The 19953-nt window shown below is 37.2% G+C and overlaps 2 protein-coding genes across 5 annotated transcripts; both read right to left on the bottom strand.

Annotated features, from left to right (window-relative positions):
* Nucleotides 1-342: 342 nt before the first annotated feature.
* On the bottom strand, nt 343-6142 carry prkag3b (protein kinase, AMP-activated, gamma 3b non-catalytic subunit). 3 transcript variants are annotated; one of them, XM_083538117.1, is made up of 12 exons: nt 5988-6142; nt 4947-4986; nt 4679-4816; nt 4168-4249; nt 3479-3537; nt 3333-3378; nt 3180-3234; nt 2971-3097; nt 2686-2851; nt 2409-2446; nt 2024-2170; nt 343-1729 (listed from the first exon to the last, which is right to left on the bottom strand). In XM_083538117.1, the coding sequence occupies exons 2-12, from the start codon at nt 4971-4973 to the stop codon at nt 1613-1615; spliced, it is 1002 nt and encodes a 333-aa protein (XP_083394243.1). In that variant the 5' UTR covers nt 4974-4986; nt 5988-6142; the 3' UTR covers nt 343-1612. The 3 variants fall into 3 exon arrangements, with proteins under 3 accessions (XP_083394243.1, XP_083394241.1, XP_083394242.1); XM_083538115.1 differs by having other exon boundaries at nt 4679-4791; nt 5988-6136; XM_083538116.1 differs by having other exon boundaries at nt 4679-4819; nt 5988-6122.
* A 1639-nt stretch (nt 6143-7781) lies between these two features.
* Nucleotides 7782-19278, bottom strand: ttll4 (tubulin tyrosine ligase-like family, member 4). 2 transcript variants are annotated; one of them, XM_083537998.1, is made up of 19 exons: nt 19139-19278; nt 16501-17919; nt 15128-15207; nt 14852-14903; nt 13945-14063; nt 13673-13783; nt 13406-13482; nt 12886-13080; nt 12712-12794; nt 12394-12522; nt 12156-12278; nt 11897-11995; nt 10972-11106; nt 10645-10782; nt 10328-10424; nt 9996-10206; nt 9835-9905; nt 8648-8727; nt 7782-8551 (listed from the first exon to the last, which is right to left on the bottom strand). In XM_083537998.1, exons 2-19 carry the CDS (start codon nt 17856-17858, stop codon nt 8374-8376), a joined length of 3336 nt encoding a protein of 1111 aa, XP_083394124.1. In that variant the 5' UTR covers nt 17859-17919; nt 19139-19278; the 3' UTR covers nt 7782-8373. The 2 variants fall into 2 exon arrangements, with proteins under 2 accessions (XP_083394124.1, XP_083394125.1); XM_083537999.1 differs by having other exon boundaries at nt 18341-19267.
* Between the last annotated feature and the right edge of the window lie 675 nt (nt 19279-19953).

Genomic DNA, 19953 nt, shown 5'->3' on the forward strand with positions numbered 1-19953 from the left:
CATCAAGTAAGAAACTGAATTCCAAACTCCAAATTTTATTCACAGTAAGAAAAATATACAAATGCTCTCTTTACCATAATAATAATAAAAAGAAAAAAGATTGCTTGGGGTTTTTATTGCTACGTCCCCTTCGGCAGCTGTCAAAACCTCCGCTTTCCCTGAAGCCCCCGGCTTCAACAATGCACACCTTGGGCTCATTATTCACTCATCCCCAGCTCCTATATAAACCCCTCATTCACCCATACTCGGTTACCGATAAGCGGGTTACCACTGTCTGTGTGTGTGTGTGTGTGTGTGTGTGTGTGCGTGCGTGCATGTGTGTGTATAAAAAGAAAGGCAAAATTGTTATAGGAAATTTGGTTTATTCATTAAAATTTTGTTTACTGTAGTGGCTTAAAAAGATTAACATAAACATGATTGGTCATAAATTAAATACAAAACACTTAGTCTTATTAAGTAAAAAAGCAAATGGAGTCATCTAAGTTTGTAAATATGTAATTAGTCACAGTGCATTCAATCTGACACAGTATACATATGAAGAAAGCAAAATAATTATGCAAGTGGTGAGTTCATATCATTACACAAATTCATAACAGTATTATATATTTCTCTAAACTTTCCATAAAATACATTATTTTTCAAAACATTTCTCACAATAATACACACTCAAATTTGCGTTTCATTGTTTGATACATACACATACAACATGATGTAGACACACTCACACACACAAGTAATTTCAGTCTAAGAACAACAGAAAATAGCCCTGTCTTACTTGTGATTAGTTTTTGTTGCTATGTATGAACATAAACAATGCTTCTGTTGATGCCATGGCATTGCTTATATAAAAGCAAAATATATAATACAATATTGCAGTAAATTCTTGGAATCATCACTTAGGCAATGTACATTTGTACTTATCTCACTATCATTTGTGCTTATCGCAAAACTGCGTTTTTAGATTTATTGACTTTCTGGAATTTGAGCTCATTGTGTTCAGCGTGAATCAAAAGGGAAATCATTTTATCCTGGTCAGAGTTGCAGTGAAAAAACTCCTCTAAATATACATAAATATACACTGAATGGGATGCCAGTCCATCACACTGCTGCATTCCTATACACTCACACTCTTACTGTATTTATGCTTAGCAGTTGATTTTAGCCAATGGCTGGATGAACATTTAAATTAGATTTCAAAGACATTTTATTCACTGTCCTCTTCTAAGACCTGCTTGTACAGAATATGACAAAAATGAATATGACAAATCATAGATACATATTCAGAAACTGTGTTTGTGAGTGATCAGGTTCCTTAATCACAACATTTCCCTGGTTTACAAAAAATAGAATATCTTGGAGGAGCACTTATACTCTGACATACTTTATTGGCACAGAGCAGCCTTGCACAGCAAAGTGGTCTCTGATACATCCTACAATCTGCAGAACCTGCAGAATAATCAAACAGCTACAATCTGCCTTACGTTTCCTAGAGCAATATTTACAAGAACAGCAGACAAGAAGCACCAGAGTTCACAGAATAATACAGGGAGAAGTGCAAGGTCCTACATAAGGCATAAAGCAAATGTATTAGAGAGAAAATCCTCTACAGTTGCTAAGAGAAAAGAGCATTAATACCTGCAGGTGTTAAGACCAACGCCTGCAGCAGATCAGATAGTGAGATGATTCCCCTCACTGTATCTTGTTCATCCACCAGAACTAGACGATGAACCTAGAGGACAGTAGATATTTCATCATGAGATCAAATTAGTAAAATGGACACCTGCGTAGAAGTTTACAATTTTGTAAAAGTAGGTAGGAACCAACAGCGGTGCTGCTTTCAGTTTTGCTTTCTAGAGTCATATTAATGATCAAACACAAGTTAAATATAATTCTAAACCCAACCAGAATGTTCACTGTGATGAACACAGACATTTTACATTTCTACAGCTGTGTTTTAGATGTGTGCAGGAAATCCTATATTATTGTATTTATGTATGATGATTATTGCATTTATTTTGCTTACCTCTGCTCCAGCTATGCGATCAATGATAGTCTCCAGAGTTTCATATGGGTAACACTTAAGCACTCCCTCAACGCAGCATGAGCGCCTCTTAATCGCTTCTCTCATTGTCATGTTCAGATTATTGTAACTTTTCTGTGCAGCCAGGTTCTATAACCAACAAAACACAGTATATATACATTTGCTTTGACGTCATGTGATGTCATTTGTTATGATATGTGACTTTATGAACATAATGTAACTTTCCTGTAGATTTGATTTAATTTAAAATACTAGGGTGTTGCACCCTATGAGGTGCATAATTACTTTCCATCATTGTCCATTTTATAGCTGTAAAGTTCAAGAACAGGAAAGATTGCTTTTTTTTTTTTTTTTTTTTTTTACTTACAATGACATCAAAACGAGAGTAAAGAGCCACCACCTTCCCTAAACACAAAACAGACCCATTTCAATATACAATTTACAACAATATATATCCATCTGATTTTATAAGGTAAAATAATATACAGTCACTTATTGCTCATAACAGTCATATTGCTTATACAGTCATATTGCTTCATTGCTAGAGACTCAAAGCACTTTTGTACGTCGCTCTGGATAAGGGCGTCTGCTTAATGCCGCAAATGTAAATGTAAATGTAAATAAAAAATAAAAAATAAAAAAACCTTGTTCATTCACAACAGGCAGGGCTGATACTCTGCGTTCAACAAATACTGAGAGTGCCTCATAAACCGTAGCAGTCTCCTGCACTGTGGCGATCCTCTTAAAGGTTCCAATTTTAACATCCTGAATACGATTCTGTAAGAATCGAGGCTTTGGGATCATGGAACCCTAAGAAACCAAAATAAAAGTGTTACAAATATTCTTAAGAATTTGGTCTATTTAACCACAGTTAACTCTATTAAACAACTAATAGCAATTTTCTTCAATGTGTTTGAAAAAACTCTTACAAAGATGTGCAGAAATTTCAGGATGCGTTTGTGAGTCAGTATGTGCAGAACATTTCCTGATTCTGGATCGATAACAGGGAGCCTGTGAATCTTGTTCTTTAGTAAGGAGTATATAGCATCAAAGAGGCTGATGATGAAGAAACACAACTCTGTCACTTTTGGGATACTGGAAAAGGAAAAAAGGACAGTCGTGGAGCTCATAGCTGTACCTGGATTCAGGGGTGATGCTGATCAGAGAGTTGACAGAGTACTGAAGGTAGACCTCTAAAACAAGATAAAAGGTACAGGAGCTGAAAAAAAATGGTGGCATTGAAAATAAGCGAGCAAATATAAGCTATACAAACAGTACTGTACACAATCACCTCGCCAAGTTTCAATCTTGTGCTCCTCTAACTCATAGATCTGAACCTGGAACAGCAAGGGAAATAAGTAAAGGAAGGGAAAGCGTTAGTCAATTCATTACTGTATTGTACTGTACTGTAGATTTTTAGAGAAGCAACTATCTTACCATGGGTGATTTGTAATATCGGTGAAGAATGTTAATGAAATCTGTTATGGTGAGCATCCCTGTAAGAAGTAATAAGAAATTAAAAATGAAATGAGCTTGGTTTAATGTGGACGGTAGATCATAAAGTGTGATGCACTTCCATTTTCATTTAGAGGTAAACAAAAGGAAAATTATTAAGAATAAGAATACCAGCTATGACTAATATGAACATACAAATAGAATCATATTAATGTTAGAATAAGTAATAGCTTTTGGCAGCCAAGTTATCCTTGGAAGTAATTACATTATGTAGTGGTGTGTCTATTAATATCATGGTAAAGGGTGTTAGGGATTAGAGCACTGTCTTGCCATTTCCCACAAGTCATTGGGCCCCAGGTGTCTGACTAAAGTTAGACCACTGGTAACAGAGAGGCTGATTTACTACAAATGAAGCCACGAGTTGGGACTTCTGATGGTTCAATAGCATTGAGTAATATTCCGCATTTCTTAAATAATAAATATATAACAATGAAATAACAATAAAAAATGATTTTACAGAATAATTGATAAGAAACTCAGCTGGATTTCCTATAGAGTAGATTTATGGGCTATGAGATATTACTCAATGTCAGTAATCTGATTCAGGTTCACAAATGGCTTAACCTTAGAAGGTCAAAAGGGCACAGCACTCAGTGCTCAGGTTCACATACCTACAAAACACTGCTGTTTGTTGTCCCATAAAGGTGCAGCTCTAACTCCGTTAGAGACTAATGCAAAGAACGCCTTCTTTACCTGCATTACAAACCAAGGTGTAACACGCATACAACAACGAATTCCTAAACAACCTGAATACATTTAAAGTATATATTATTAGAGACCTGTTCATAGACAAATGTTCATAGGCAGAGTAAGTGGAAGGAAGAGAGTAGGGAAAAAATAATCCTTGACGTCTTGTACTCAGGCTGTTTAAGTCAGTGTGAAACATTGGAAAAGCTTCTTTTCAAATGCAATCAAATTTATAATTACTTAATTCTTTAGTATATAATTTTATAAATAGTAAATGTGTGTTATATTACCAATGCTGTTAGTGACCATTACATCTTATTCTAATGTCTATACAGTATCACTCAGAGATCAACATCTGATTTTAGCATTTTTGATTTTTGATGTTTGGAATTTAGGTTAAGTCTAGATTTTGTATACTTAAACACTTTAGTTCACCTGCAGTGTTGTATCAAAGATGACCAGTTTAGAGCTGGTTGGTATGGCATCATAACAGCAGTGGTTCATGAAGAATTTGGTGTAGATGTATGCGTCAGGATCTCGAGCAGGTTCTGTAGGAAAAGGCAGTGGAAAAGCCTGCTGCAAGTTTGTCAGTCTGACTCAGCATCCAGAATAAGAATACTTATGACTAATAATGTTTGTGTTGAAAATATGCACACGAGCAGAGTTCGAAGACAATAAACACAAACGGCACACTATTAGATACCTGTGCTTTTAATTGTAAGACCATCATCTGTAAAAGGATCCTAGGAAAGAGTAAAGAAAAAAGCAAATCTTTGTATTAAGCGGAAAAGAATCAAGAGAATAAAATAAACTTTACTGCAGATTCCAGTGCGCATAACATATGCTTCAATGTCTACATGTATATTTCAAATGAAGCATTTTAGCAAATTTAGAAATTCGCCAAACTGATGTGTATTAGACAGTACAGGCTCCAGGTGCACTCTCTCCCCTGGATAGGTAGTGAAGTAAAACATCAATAATAATCAAATAATACTAATTATTATTATTATAATAAACATCAAAACTGAAGCCAATGGACAATGTCAACCAACCACTACATAACACATTTTAAAGAGTATTTTTGTACGTCGCTCTGGATAAGGGCATCTGCTAAATGCGGCAAATGTAAATGTCAATTTTGAGCAACAGGCTGATTCAACTACAATGCAGCAAGGAATGCTAGCAAGTGATTCCTGTCAACCGCTCAGTCTGTACAAATCACAGGAAGTGAACCTGGATTTTGACAATTGCAGCAAAATAAATGGATGACAGTACAATTGCTGCAGTGTTTATCCTACCATATATTGAGTCCTGTATTTCAACCTATTTTCTATTTATTCATGTTGTCTTTTTCTCTCTAGGGTTTAAAATTACTCCTGTAACAGCTCTATGTCTTATTGGTTTTGTTTGCTGCACAAAACTTATTCCCTCTGACAACTAATACAGTATTTATTTATGTGCCAGAACTTTACCTAAATGGGATTGCCTTCAAGCATGGTGTTAATAATAACAGCAACAATAATAAACACCCAAACTAGTAACTTTAGTTACCAATTTCCTCAATAATCGTTGACTACAGTATATATAATACCTGTGCATGACTTGATTTTCAGCCACTCTGGCACCACACCTAACTCTATTCTTCACAGCAGTTTATTTACTGTACGCTGTGTTGACTGGCCAGCATCTGTTGATGAAATAGCTCTTACATCTCATGATCATACAATGTGGCTCAGCGTCTTACCTCAGGGAAAGGATCCATGTCTGTAGGTTTGGGCCTCGCAGATTCACTGAATACAACTCCTTGTACTAACCATACTCGAACTGCTCTGTAGTCACCCTAAACACAGAAAGGCCGTGCAGCACTGGCTAAATCAGGAGGCAATCCAGGCATGCAATGGACTGATCAGGCCAATGGGGGAAGGGATATCATGCATGTGTGGCTGTTAAGTTTGTGTACACACACAGCAAAGAGGGTGGGTTGCAAGGCTCGAATTCCTTGCTAGGAGCTTCTGCAATCATTTTGGCTAGGAAGATTGACATTTACTGTTGTGCTGACATGACCATGACTCATTTAAAAAAAAAAAAAAAAAAAAAAAAAAAAAAAGAGTATTCAGTACAAAAATGTAATTTCAATAGCTTAAATGTAATTGCATTCCTTTCCAAAAGTATTAGTATTACACTAAATACATTTTTTTTTAAAGCAACAAAAGAACGAGACAATATAATCAGAATTTCAGATTGATTCAAGGGATTTCATAACGTCTTTGTGTTTTATTATTATATGTTTGATTTCTTACAACTGTATCAAGGCAGTAAACTCCACTGACCGCACCAGTGTTTCCTTTTTGATTCTTTTCCATGTTCGTACCACGGTTTCATTCAGTTGTTTTTGGGGGTGACTCTTGAGGAGGCAACGTGCATGTTCAATATAATGACGAGCTTGGCCAGCCTAAAACCTCCCACCTTTTTTCCTGATGAGGTCCTCTGTTGTGTTGGCTGTGTGTTTTGGGTCATTTTATTTCTGCAGGACAAAGTTCCTCCACCTCTCAGGAAATTGGCGAACAGTATGTTTCTATAGACCTCCGAATTCATTCTTCTACAATGCTACTTCTTCACTGAAGATTTCCTTAGCCGACTTGCACAGTTTGATTGTTAGCAAAACAGAGCAACAAGAAGACCTGTCAGACAGACTAACAGACAGACAGATTTTTTTAACCAAATGGCAAAATGTGTTTAAATTTTATTCTATCCAACTATTGTATCGTTATCTAATACCCAAAGGTCACGTTTAAAACAAAAGAAGCGGCAATGAACTGTAAGACAATCACAAAAATATTTGACCAATATTTGATCTCTAAACTCACTGTTAGAATACTGTATTTACAATTGCTAAAGTAATTTACAACCCCAGGTATTTAAAACTTTTGGTAACTAAAAATCTACTTAACAGTACTAATTACTAAACTAAGTACTAAAGACAAATAAAAGGCTGCACTATTGTCTTGTTAGGCTGCACCATTTCACACTCAATCAAATAGCATTAGTTACTGTAAAGTGTGCTAGGATTTCAATTGACCCTTATGGACGTGTCTATTTTTAACTCCTGTGTGCCCTGTTGGGGGCTTTATGCATCTGGTGCTCAGCTCACTGCCTTGCAGCATGGCCCAATCCCAGCCTTTAACAGATTTCTCAGACTGAAAAGACATTAGGAAAGTGTTAGGAGTAGCCAACCATATCTGGGAAAATGCTCATATTTCAGCTATATACTTACACACAAACTATAAAGAACACATACAAGTTAACAAATAACGTATCTCTTATGTTTATTGTGCATTACCCTATACAGCCTAACCTTTCACAGGAGATTTGTGAGTATATTGGGCATCAAGCCAAAACACTAAGCACTAAGTTTCATACAAACTGGTTCTAGCAGTTGCTACATAAGCAAAGTAAGTACAAACATTGGGGTGTTTGTGTTGTCTATAAATTGAGTTTCAAACAGATAAAAAAATTAAATACAGACAATACCAGTTGGTTTATTTCAAATACTTTTATTGTGAAAATCCTACACCAAATATTTATTTGCTTAGGATAAAATGAAACACGTTATAAGTTAATGAATATTGTTATTATTTTTGTTACACTTAAATGTCTTTGAAAAATTCATTAACAATTGTAAGTAGTACAAAGGCTCAATGGCGGGCCTTTCCATAATGTAAACAAAGCAAGAGAGGAATCTGATTAGCTCATGCATGCAGACATGACTCCTTTCAACAGGACAGCTTGCATATGAACACAGCATATGTGTATGTATCTTTTTGATTCAAACTTGTCTCCTGCTCTGTCCTTTGATTATGATAACTTTCGTCTTAGAAGTGGTGAAATAGGTATATGATTAAAACAGTCATCAGTCTTCCCAGTCTACTATGAGCTCCACTTCCAGAGAGGGACTAAACCTTATTTAACAGAAATTGAGGGGAGAGAATTATGCTAAAATAAAAAGGTTGGTTCTAGCAACTATTCATAATAGCAGAACACCCAACAGCCTCTACCAAAATATGAAAAATGTGCAAGTTTAATTTCTTGTGTGTTGTTTTGGAAGTCCTGGATGTTCACTTGTGCATGACTTATCTCACAGGTAGTCCTGGTGAGGCAGTCTGCTGTTGGCCACATGTCAATTTGGGGTCAATGATCCCACCATACATGTCTGGAACACTGGCGGTCACTGCTTGCACATCATGGTCAGTCCACTCATCATCATCTTCTTCATCCAGCTGGGAGCTTACACAACGACTCAAACGTGCACTGAAAGAGACATGTAAAGTTAGAAAACGCAGAAATACATCATTATATATACAAAAAACTATCATACCATTTAAAAAATAAAAAATAAAATCATACCATGATTTTGTAAACACTGTCTTGGCAAGTGAGGTGCTCTGGCGGTCTGCACAGTGTCTATGTTTGGATTTTGATGACCACTGGGTATAAAAAAATAAAAAATAAAAAAAAGGTGTGGAAAGAATAGAAAAACAACAAAAGCTCAGATCACATTTCCACTCAAGAAATGAGTTTCATGTTAAAGTAAATAGTGAAAAGCTGATATTCTAGATAGTGAACATGAATTCTATACTATAGACATCTGCTGAACAATATTTACATTAAAAAACCTTCAGTGTTTTGTTGGTGGTTATGATGCACTCCATTATTACTGTTTCTGTCATGAAAGATTTCTCTTAGCAAAAAGTTTATTTTAAAAGGGTTAAAAATAGGGCTGTCAATCGATTCAGATATTTAATCGTGATTGTCGTTGCCAACTTAACTACACATTTTTATCTGCTCTAAAATATACCTTAAATTGAAAATGTTCAGGTTTTTAATACTTTAATCAACATACATTAAATGTATGTTTATTTTTAGTAAAACCAGACTCAACATAGAGCATGAACACAAAATACTCTTGTGAATGTTTTAAAGTAATTATTGTGTTTTAAATTACGTAAATCATCAGGACACCAAAAGGAACTTTGTCTACGTTTCCACACGGACGGATTTAATTGCCGGATGTGTGCACCATGGCAGATTTTGGTGCTTGATTTGAGACTGGGCGAATCAGTAAATCAAATGTTCAGTGATACAAATCATTTTTGAGTGGTTTATTTTTTATAGCCGAGTAAAGAAAGGACGTTGTAAATAAATGTGTGTTGAAGGTTTTAATTTCGCCTTATATTTATTTCTATTTTTAATTTTAAAAAATCATCAAACAGAAATGCACGATGCATTAATTGCATTTCAATAAAATTGGTGCTTTTAAAATTAATTCACGTTAAGGCGTTCATTTTGACAGCCCTATTTAAAATGTATGAAATTTAAACAATAGTGAGCTATAAAAATAGCATCTTTCAATTACAGACACAGATCCATTTAAAATGACAATTATTGCCAACATCTATTGTAGTACTTATGGGCATTAGTTTTGGTCATAAATGTAAAGAGTACAAAAATAAAGTGATTGAATAAAGGCATTTATATCCAGTGTAAATTCCAGTTAAGATTATATACTGTTGTATATAATGTTAAATACTCACATTATGTGTAGAGTCAGCAAAATTCCCTAAGTGTACCTTTTTTTGACAGAGACTTTTCAGCAGTATGATACCTAAACACAGAGCATCATGCATCACTGACAATTGACCATAACCAAGTTAAACCAAACCACACATGCAACACACGACAAGCATGCACACACCTTTGCTCCGGTTTTGACTGTATTTCTGTTCCCATTGATTAAGAAGGAGGTTGAGGTAGCGAGGCTGCTCAAAGAAACGGAGGTAGCTGGAGGTAGTAGGAGAGGGGAAGATGCGTTCAAAGTCTCCAAGGCGACTCAGCTCATCCTCGCTCTCAGCCAGAATGTTCACATCATTAGGGGTTAACACTTCCAGAATGGTGGAGCAGAAATCCTGCAAATACCATGAAATAGTATATATATAATAATGCAAACATGATCAGTGGAAATCAGCTTAAAACAATACAGGGATTCAAACAAAAAATTTTTTTTTCAAATTTAAGAAGTGTGCATACCTGGTCACCGAAGTTCTGGGTGAGATAAAAAGCTCGTTTCATTTTCTCATCAGTAGACAAGTCAGATCTAGATTTCTCCCATGCGCCTTCGTTCAAACTAAACAGTGAAAAGAACCCCCTTTTTCACAATTACTTCACAGCAGTACACAAATATTACCAGATTATTCTGTTCTAGGACATCTTGGTTTGTTTGAAAAAGGGTGTGAATTGATTTTATGTCTATTATTATTCTAATATGTAATAAATCATTTGAGGTTGAGTCAGTCTAAAAATTACTACTAGTGCACCTTTAATTAATTTATAATATCAGTTCTGACCTGCTGGTGGAGCTGCAGCTACTACTGCTGGAGAGGATAATCTCTTCTTTCTTAGGTAGCACAAAACCAGCTAGGTTCAGCACATCTTGGATCATCTGGCCCTTAATGCTCAAGTCTAGTGCGCTGTTGGAGTGCAAGCTGTACAAAAAACAAAAAACAGATGGATAAATTCCCTTTGTTCCCTTTTTTCATTGTATGTCTTTTTCTAACAGCCCGTGTAGACAGACATTGAAAAACTGTGCGTCTGAAACACAAGGCATGAAGGTAAAAGAGGAATTATAATAAAAGCAATGCATCAGAAGTGTATACCAAAGCACCGCTCAGTACCTGGGAGAGATGTTGACTTCAAGAACCCATGGTTTCAGGCTCTCATCCAGCATGATATCAAATCCAAACAGCTCATGACAGCTGTACGCGGAGCGCAAATTCATCTTCAGCAAGGTGTTTACATATGAATCTGACCTATCGAATATAAAGAAGCAGTATGCTCGAATAACTGTAAAATATAGCATCATTAAACAATAAATAAAATCCACTGATTTCTTAGGGAAAATAACTTCCCTAAAGTAACCCTGCGATCTGACCAAATTGTACTAATTCCTTATTAAAAATACACCTGACAGCACAGATAATCTGCATAGTAAAATGGTAATTGGGCATCTGCTACTGAGCCTATACACAAGGGTTAGAAAAATAGAAGAGAACATGGCATGTAAACATTAAAAAAAAAAACATGGCTCAAAGCACTACTGAGACCTGGGCATGAGCGAGTGTGTGTTGGAGAGGGCTGACAACTGAGACAGAGGGTATGTGTGTAATTTAGTGAGTGACACCGGCAGCCATATTTGGGTCGTTATAGAAGGAGAGATGTAGACAGAATTTGATCTAACGTGCTTTAACCTGGCAGGTTGAGTAAGTGTGAGTGTGTGTGTGTGTGTGTGTGTGTGTGTGTGTGTGTGTGTGTGCTCATGTGCATAATCTGCACAGCTGCTACTCGAATACTGGATTCTTGTGATCACATCAGAAAGTTTGCAGAGAATCTAAAGCATTTGTACTTTAACATATGCACCACGCAGACGACGGCTGTGTTTCATTTGATCATTCTATTGACATTTATAGCCAAAGTGTACTTTTTTTCCTTTTCTTTTTTTTTTTTGTCTAGAAAGGCTGAAGGCTGGAAAATCAGTACGAGACTAAATCATAGGTTGAGTGAAAGATATACGAGGACTCGAGTGATGCCTAACACACTTACGCAATGATAGTTTTAATGACCATGTCCTTAATCGTCTCCCAGATAAGAGTAGTGTTTATTCCTTTTGACTCCAGATAATGCCATAGCGCCTTCAGTGCCCTGGAAATAACAAAGCTCAGTTAAACGGAACATCTTGGTTGTGAGCACCACTGATAATAGCTATAGTAAAAGCTAGTAGTCAAAGGTACTGGTAGCATGAATGCATATGATAAAATGCAGCCCGACTTGCATACTGACAAATTTTTTGTTTCCCCATTACCATTTATGGCCCTGGCAGGCCTTGTCATCACTGTTGGTCTGATATTCTGAGTTGTTCTTGTTCACACTGTAGTTTGTCAAGTGCATGAACTTGTTGCTAAGGCTTTTCATTGAAGAGGAATATCTGTATTAAAAACATAAAAGCATTAATAATCAAAGTAAACATTAACTATGCTACAAAACAGACTATTTAGTATAAAAAAAAGATTTCATCTGAAACTAATTTTTAATTGACTCACTTGCAGCTTGCAAAGCGGACGAGTCCATCGTTGAAGATGTAAACACGGAGTGGGTCATAAGAAGTCACATACACATAGATACGCAGATCAAATTTATTCCCACTAATGAGGTAGGGCTTGTGAAGGTATCTTCAAAGATCGGGGAGAAAATCAGTCAAAATAGTACTAATTATTTTTAAAATCAGGATTTATATGATTAATCCAAATCAAATCAAAAGCCCCCTAGACAAGGTCTAGAATTCAAAGGACAAAATTTTAATCTAAAATATGTTCTCATTTAAAAAAATAAATACATCAAAAAAAGGATTAAGAGCTCACTTCTGCACAAGGAGTGGTCTCTTGTGTGGCATTTGACTCCACTTGTGAATAACCTGAATACCAATTCCTCGGGCTGAAGCAGGCTGTAAAAGAGTAAACAAAAGCCATAATGCACTACTAAATTAGTAATGTCTTTAAAAACATCGTGGAAATAACCAGGAACCCAAGAAGTACCGGTTTGATGATCCATTTTTGCCGGCTTCCTCCATCCTCCCAGGCCTTCCTCAGCGGTTTCATGTCCTGCGGGAGCACAAAGGAACGTGGGAAGAAGCCAAACTCTTGCTTGCCAAACCGCTTCTGCATCTTGGACAGGTTCCGCCACAGACGGTCTTTCCGTCCGATCTGAAAGGTCCCTGGAAAATGATTCAGCTACAAAACAGAAACAAAATATTTGTAGAACATGAACAAAAGGAGTTGATGAACATGGCTACACAGTAATCTGTATGCAATTGCCATGAAACCTTTCTGTTTTAACTGTGTACCTGGTTTAATTATAAAAAATATAAAATGTAATTAAAAGGCAGCTAATTTAGAAAAAGCCAGGTGTTCTGGTCTTTTTATTTTATTTTTTTTTAAGTCAATCTAACCTTATTATGAGTACTGTAATATTGTCAAACTAATTATATCCGTTTTACTGTGCATCTTAACATAGCTTATACAAATCATTAACAATAAGCAATCAGTGACCTCTGACCTTCTGGTACTCTCGAATAGCCTTGAACCCAGGTGATTTCATATGATGGCCCCAGCAGCCCAGCCAGTCATGACTGTCTAAAACAATAACAAAACATTGTAAACATATCCTGCAGACCCAGAACAAAGAGTTAATTTCAGTGATTGGTATTCGATTTGCGATGACTTGGACATAAAGATCACATGTAGTATAAACAGTACAATCAATTTTTTTAATGGCTTTTCTAAAGCTGTGCCAATAAAGCAAAATAAAATTGTCCTGACTCACTCTTGGTGATTTTAAAATGAGATCTTGTGATTGTGTTCTTGACTACATTAGGGGTGACAGAACTTAGTTTCCATTTCAGAAGACTCCTCTGCTCCACAGGAAGCAGCTCCACTGCAAAGCAAACACAAGAATTTATTAATTTTTTTTTATATTTTAAGATATAGTCACTAATATAAATAAATGAGTACTGAACAGAAATGCATAACTGGTGACAATACTATGAATTAGTATTTTAACATTAATATCAGAATGAAACTAATGTATTTACTGACCTTGTTCATTGGCTGCACTAAAGTATAATGTAGGGGGCCTGAAGGGAAACAGGCTGGGCACTAGTGCTGGCTTTACCACCTGATCAACCTCCAACTCACAACTCATTGACTCCTCAACACTAGAATAGAGACAGAATTTTATGCTTATAAAGAAATAAAAACATGCCCAAATATTAAAGGCAACAATAGACAATATCATATATACACATTAATTAATTAATTAAATTAACATTAAAAAAATTCAACACATAAATAAAAAGTACATTATCTAAGTAGAACAGAAAGGCCAGATTCTAAATACATACATTTCGGCAAAAGTTGTCACAGAAATGTAACTCACATGACAGTCATGTATGCAGATTTATACTGCTTTGGTCCAGGTTTTGAAATAATGTTTAGCACTAACAGAAAGCTTCAAGTTACAGGTCCTTTACAAGATGGGCTGTTATGTTCATTAATATACTGCTAAATGGCTACCAATAAAAAAATGACCATCAGTCGAGATCTAACCGAATGAGAACAGCATACAACGTCCAGCATAGCTCACTGAGGGAGAGTTTGAAAACTAGCACTGATTCACAATTGGGAGATGTTTCTACTGCCCCATGTGCTTTCCAGCTTTTCATGTACAGCACCTACCAGAACACCAAGAAAAAAGAAATTCTCCTCTGTGTTTGCTAATATGTACTTGAAACAATTTTTTGAACGGCAAAATCAAATAGAATGTTGTGGAAGCCTTCTAGAAATCAACACTCCCTGAAAAGCATGATTAATCTGATCATAAACTTAATACTGGCATTTAGTGCAACAAAGCAGAAAAACTATGTGTGGCATCGTTCCAATCATAAAACCTTCTGTCTGCCATAGAATTTCATGTAGTAAACATGGATTTAAACTACTAAATTACTTGGATGACGACACAACAGAGGGTGCTGAAGAGGTATCAGATTCTGATCCATCTACAAGAAAAAAAATTATTTCTGTTAGATTACATAGCAAAAAAAAATGTAACATTCAACACACAAAGCCAAACGCAATCAATCCAGATTAAGTACAATAATATACGCTAAATATACATTACAGAGAGCAGTAAATAAGACTGAACCTGTACTATAGGGTCCAGTTTGGTGTGTGTAGGGGGAGTGGGGGTAGTATTTTTTTTTTTTAGCAAAAGGGTAGTTACCATCATTACTGCCACTGCAAACATTCTGTAACTCCTCTGGAAGCTCCTTCTCTTCACCATCTTGTAACACGTTGACCTGACTGAAAAACAATAGGACATGTTTGGTATCTTTTATATTTCCAACACATGGATATAAGAACGCAGAGCAACATCAAAAGCTCTTGATGCAGCAATTGGCCTGGAAAAACCCATTGTCTCATTAAACACTACAAGTCTCACCATCACTACCCACATATGCTTTTTGAATGTCCTATTCACGATTTCATCCTTTGCTGTTATGATAGCCTCTACTAAACTGGGAAGGCTCATTCCAGGACATCCCAAAGGTGTTCAATGGAATTGAGGTCAGGGTTCTGTGCAGGCAAAAGGTGTTCCTTTTCTCCAACCTGAGTAAAACAAGTACCGTATTTTTCGGACTATAAGCCGCTACTTTTTTTCCCACGCTTTGAACCCCGTGGTTTAAACAATGAAGCGGCTAATTTATGGATTTTTCCTGGGTTTTTCCCGGTTACACAAACTTCATGCCCCAAAAAACTGATCCTATAACATTAGACCAATGAAATTGCCGAACGGGTTCAGGTGTACCAATGAAATTCTTTATATTAAATCAGATGTGCTCCCACTGAATCGGGCCGCACCACATCATAAATATGGATGAGGTTCCTCTGACGTTCTGCCGCTCACTCGGACTGTCAACAGGAAATGCGAATCATTCGTCACGCTGAAAACAACCGGGCATGAAAAAAAAACGCACTTCACCTGTGTTCTGAGCTGCACGGCATCAGGAGAAAAGATTCACTGATGGTGATTTTTAAACGCACAACGATGACGAAAGATAAACTCTCGAGAGAAATAGTTGTGGAAGGAGGAAGACAGTGAACAATGACTTTCTTGGTAGGCTACTGTTTAGATACAAGTCGTGTAACAGGCAGTGTCTATCGTTAAAGCCTGTGTAAAGTTCATTAGTTTCAATGTAGACACCTGCGGCTTATAGACAAGTATTTATGTTAAAAATAAAAATCTGTGTCAAATTCAGTGGGTGCGGCTTATATTTGGGTGCGCTTTATAGTCCGGAAATTACGGTATTTATGGACCTTACTTGCTAAAACTTATCTTTTCTCCAGTAAAAAAATTATTCTAATGCTACAGCTTTCAAATATGTTGGATATAACTGTGGGCTTCTAACGTTGACATTTTGGAGCAAAACCACATATGGGGATGATGTTTAGGTGTTTACAGACTATAGGCTATATAGTGTCGCTAAATATATCTACCCTTTCCTGACCACAATTATGTGTACAGTTATCTTAAACAACAAAATTCAGATACACCAGTCAAGTTCGCAAGTGCATTTGAAGAACCGATATACTCACCCCCTGGTATCAGGGAGCCTCTCCTCATCCACGGTCATAGAACATTGGCTTGAGTCCTCTTCTGAGGTTTGCCAACAGCAATCTTTTGTTATTTGTATGGCAGAGATCTTGTTCATTACTGAGTAAACTGTAGGAGACTGATTAGAGTCCGTTCTGTGATCAATGTTATCTGGAATGGCACATATACTGTCCTGAGTCATCTGAACACAGGGAGAATTTTCATCTAGGCAACGGGTACTGGAGGGATGCGTGTCCATGTGAAACTCTTCACTCCCATTAATAAGGCAGACTGCTGAAGCTTGTATTGCGGAATTGGCACCTGCCTTTACTTCTCTGTTTTTGCACTGAGAATTGAAGTTGGCTGTTGCTGGCCCACTCAGACCATTTGGTGATCCACTGCCCATGTTTTTAGTGAGCTTTCGTACAGCTGCTGTGAACTCGACCTCAGAGCTGACTTTCCTCACTCTCTGAGGTGCTTCACTGTCTCCATGTGCCACGCAGCATTCCACTATATGCTCATTCTCTTTTGAATCCACAGCAACAATCTTGTCATACTCGGACAAGTCTAAAATATGGTTTGGAGGCACATCTGTGTATTTATCCTCTAAAGGCACTGTTGTTTGGCTGTGTTTCTTTATGTCTTTTTTGCTTTCGCTCTTGCCATAAATCAAATCGCAAGACTTCTTTAACTCTTTTGTCTCTATCCTGGCAACTGTAGACAGCTTGGCAGTGGAGGAGCGATAAACCCCAATGCTGTTGCTTCTGAGCTTGCTCCTTGACCATGGGTATGACTGATTCACAGGCATGCTTTTCTCAACTATCACAGATGCTTTGTGCAAAGATGTCTTGGGAGGGGAAGGACAATGAGAATAAATTGAGAGCGGGGGTGTAAAAGCTCTTTTTCCTAAAAGTCTTGACCGTAACCTGAGTGGGTTCAGGTGCCTGTGTGACTGATATCCGTGAATAACTGGCTCTAAATGGCAACTGCTCTGACACACAGCAGTGGGATCACTGATATGTACTGAGCTCCTCGAAATGGCACTGTGCACTCTTGTATCCCTACAGCTGCTGCTAGAAGGAAGGGCACCTGTGCTTTGGGTGTGTGCAATCCCTGCAGGCACTGACGGAGAGGCGCGCTGTGAGGAAATCCCTGAGAAGTGATGGGGCCGCTCATGTACCACTTTCACATTAGGACGAGGTACGGGATCAACCAAGGCTAAAGAATGATGCCGTTTCCTTTCAACGTAAGCGAAAGATGCATGATTGTTGAACGAACGCACAATGGCAGATCTTGCTTGGACAACAAGGGCTGGCTTTGATGCCCCCTTTCGCAAGTCCTCATCTCCAATGGAAGCCATGAACTGCCATTGTGCTCACTCCAAGAATTGATTTTGATATGGAGAATCGCCGTACCTAAAACTGAGGAAAAGAGGAGGTTAAATCTCAAAGCAATTAGTATATTAAACATTCGAAATCTCGTTTTAAACCATTTAAGCAAACTGCAGTTCGGAGCATTGCCTCACTGCCAAAAAACACTATTTTTTTTTTTATTATCAACACAACATCAGCCACTGTCTCTATATGCTAATTATGAAAAAGCCTAATTACACAAGATTATTAATGAAAAATTTTCAAAAATAATTTAGAGTAGTATAACCCCTAAAACTTTAATTCTGTTCACTGTCCATGCAAAATTATTGAAGGTACACACACAATATTTTACCCTCTATAAAATTTACTCATTTACAGATTTCAGACTGAAGGTTTGGAGAAAAAAAATCACGTGTATAAAACAGGGTACATCTAGGGCTCATTCTAAGCCATGACTGCGCATATTTACCATTTCTGAAGAGGTTTAAGCTCTACACGTTACCCATCCGGCTCGAGTCAGCAGTTTAAAGGCCACTGATTAGTTGAGCTGAAAGAAAGTGATTTCACCAGCGAGCACATGGACACAACTGTGATGGAGTGTCAATAGGGCCCGGCTCGCATCGCGCATGCGCATTACAACGCCGGGCAGTAGCTTTATCTCAATCGAGTTACTACTCCTTATGAATGTGCACTACATGTGGTATTGGAATAATAGGTCCTGTGCGCCAGGCAGTGCAATAAACGTCCTGCAGACTGACATTTTAGCAATCGCCATTTGTATGTGGACAAGCCGGCTTTTATTTCATCGCGCTGAGTCTGCGTCTCAAACCGCACACTACACACTAAATTGTAGGTCAAAAATAGCAATGACAACGTTACCAGTGTACTAATACGACTTGTTGTTTTGTTCGGTTTGGGACGCACCCTTGTGTCGATAAAAACCAGTTAGCAGGAAACTCATGGCGCTGGATGGCGGACAGACCACTAAAGAACGAAGAGCGTTAAAAACGCAAAAACGTGTTTACACAAAAAGCTACAAATCAAATATATCAATAAAAAATCTGCTTTCTGGTGTATACAGCTAAGCTAACTCCGCAGCTCCACGCTAACTTGCTATCAGCGCCAGGCCCTGTGCTGTTACAGAGAAGTTACTGTAACTAGCCAAGCCAGTCAAAAACATCTCACCCTAATGTTCACATCACAAATTTAGCTCCTTTCTTCACCGACCCTTGTAAGATATCTAAAGCCTTTTACACGCCGTTCTTACCTCAGTAGAATTTCTAGCGGCTTTCCTGTCTGGATTTCGAAGCCGCAGATTTAGCTGTGCGGTGCCCCGGCCTCCATAACAGAGTTCTCCTCCTTCATAGTGAGAGAGGGAAAAAAAAAAAAAAAAAAAAAAAAAAAAAAAACGCGTGTTTTTGTCTCGTAGCAACCATACAATTAGACGTAAGCGCGCGCGCACACGCTCACACCTATGTATATGTATGTATATATAAATATATATATATATATATATACATACGTAGAGCGTTACACACACATACATATATACGTGTGTGTGTGTGTGTGTGTGTGTGTGTATATATATATATATATATATATATATATATATATATATATATATATATATATATATATATATATATATATACACACACACACACACACACATATACGTGTACATATACATATACACATATATATATGTATGTGTGTATGTATGTATGTATGTGTGTGTGTGTGTGTGTGTGTGTGTGTGTGTGTGTGTGTGTGTGTATACACATACAGTTTGTCCTCAAAGCTGATGTGTTAGAAGCAGGAAAAATGGGCAAGCGTAAAGTTTTGTGCAGGTTTGCCAAATTGTGATGGCTAGACGTCTGGGTCAGAGCATCTCCAATATTTTTTTCATGTTTCAGCAAAGCCAGATGAGAGACATCAGTTTTCTCTTATAAAGCTACACCATTGGAACAGCCTTTAAATTAATGTTTGGGACTCAGAAACAGTCTCAATGTTTAAGTCTAAGTTGAAAACCTATTTGTTTAAATAAGCCTTTAATGAAGGTTTTTCTAAGGTAAAGTATCA

The sequence above is a fragment of the Silurus aristotelis genome (assembly GCF_946808225.1).
Source record: "Silurus aristotelis genome assembly, chromosome: 3".
Classification (NCBI taxonomy): Eukaryota; Metazoa; Chordata; class Actinopteri; order Siluriformes; family Siluridae; genus Silurus; species Silurus aristotelis.

Coding starts and splice junctions, on each gene's coding strand:
- prkag3b (XM_083538115.1), bottom strand. Junction 3,235..3,332: donor CAAGATTGAAACTTGGCGAG/GTGATTGTGTAC, acceptor ATCTTGTTTTAG/AGGTCTACCTTCAGTACTCT. Junction 2,171..2,408: donor ACTCTCGTTTTGATGTCATT/GTAAGTAAAAAA, acceptor TGTTGGTTATAG/AACCTGGCTGCACAGAAAAG.
- ttll4 (XM_083537998.1), bottom strand. CDS start 17,858: ATGGCTTCCATTGGAGATGAGGACTTGCGAAAGGGGGCATCAAAGCCA. Junction 10,425..10,644: donor AGCTGCAGCTCCACCAGCAG/GTCAGAACTGAT, acceptor TTCACTGTTTAG/TTTGAACGAAGGCGCATGGG. Junction 9,906..9,995: donor CAGTCAAAACCGGAGCAAAG/GTGTGTGCATGC, acceptor CTCTGTGTTTAG/GTATCATACTGCTGAAAAGT.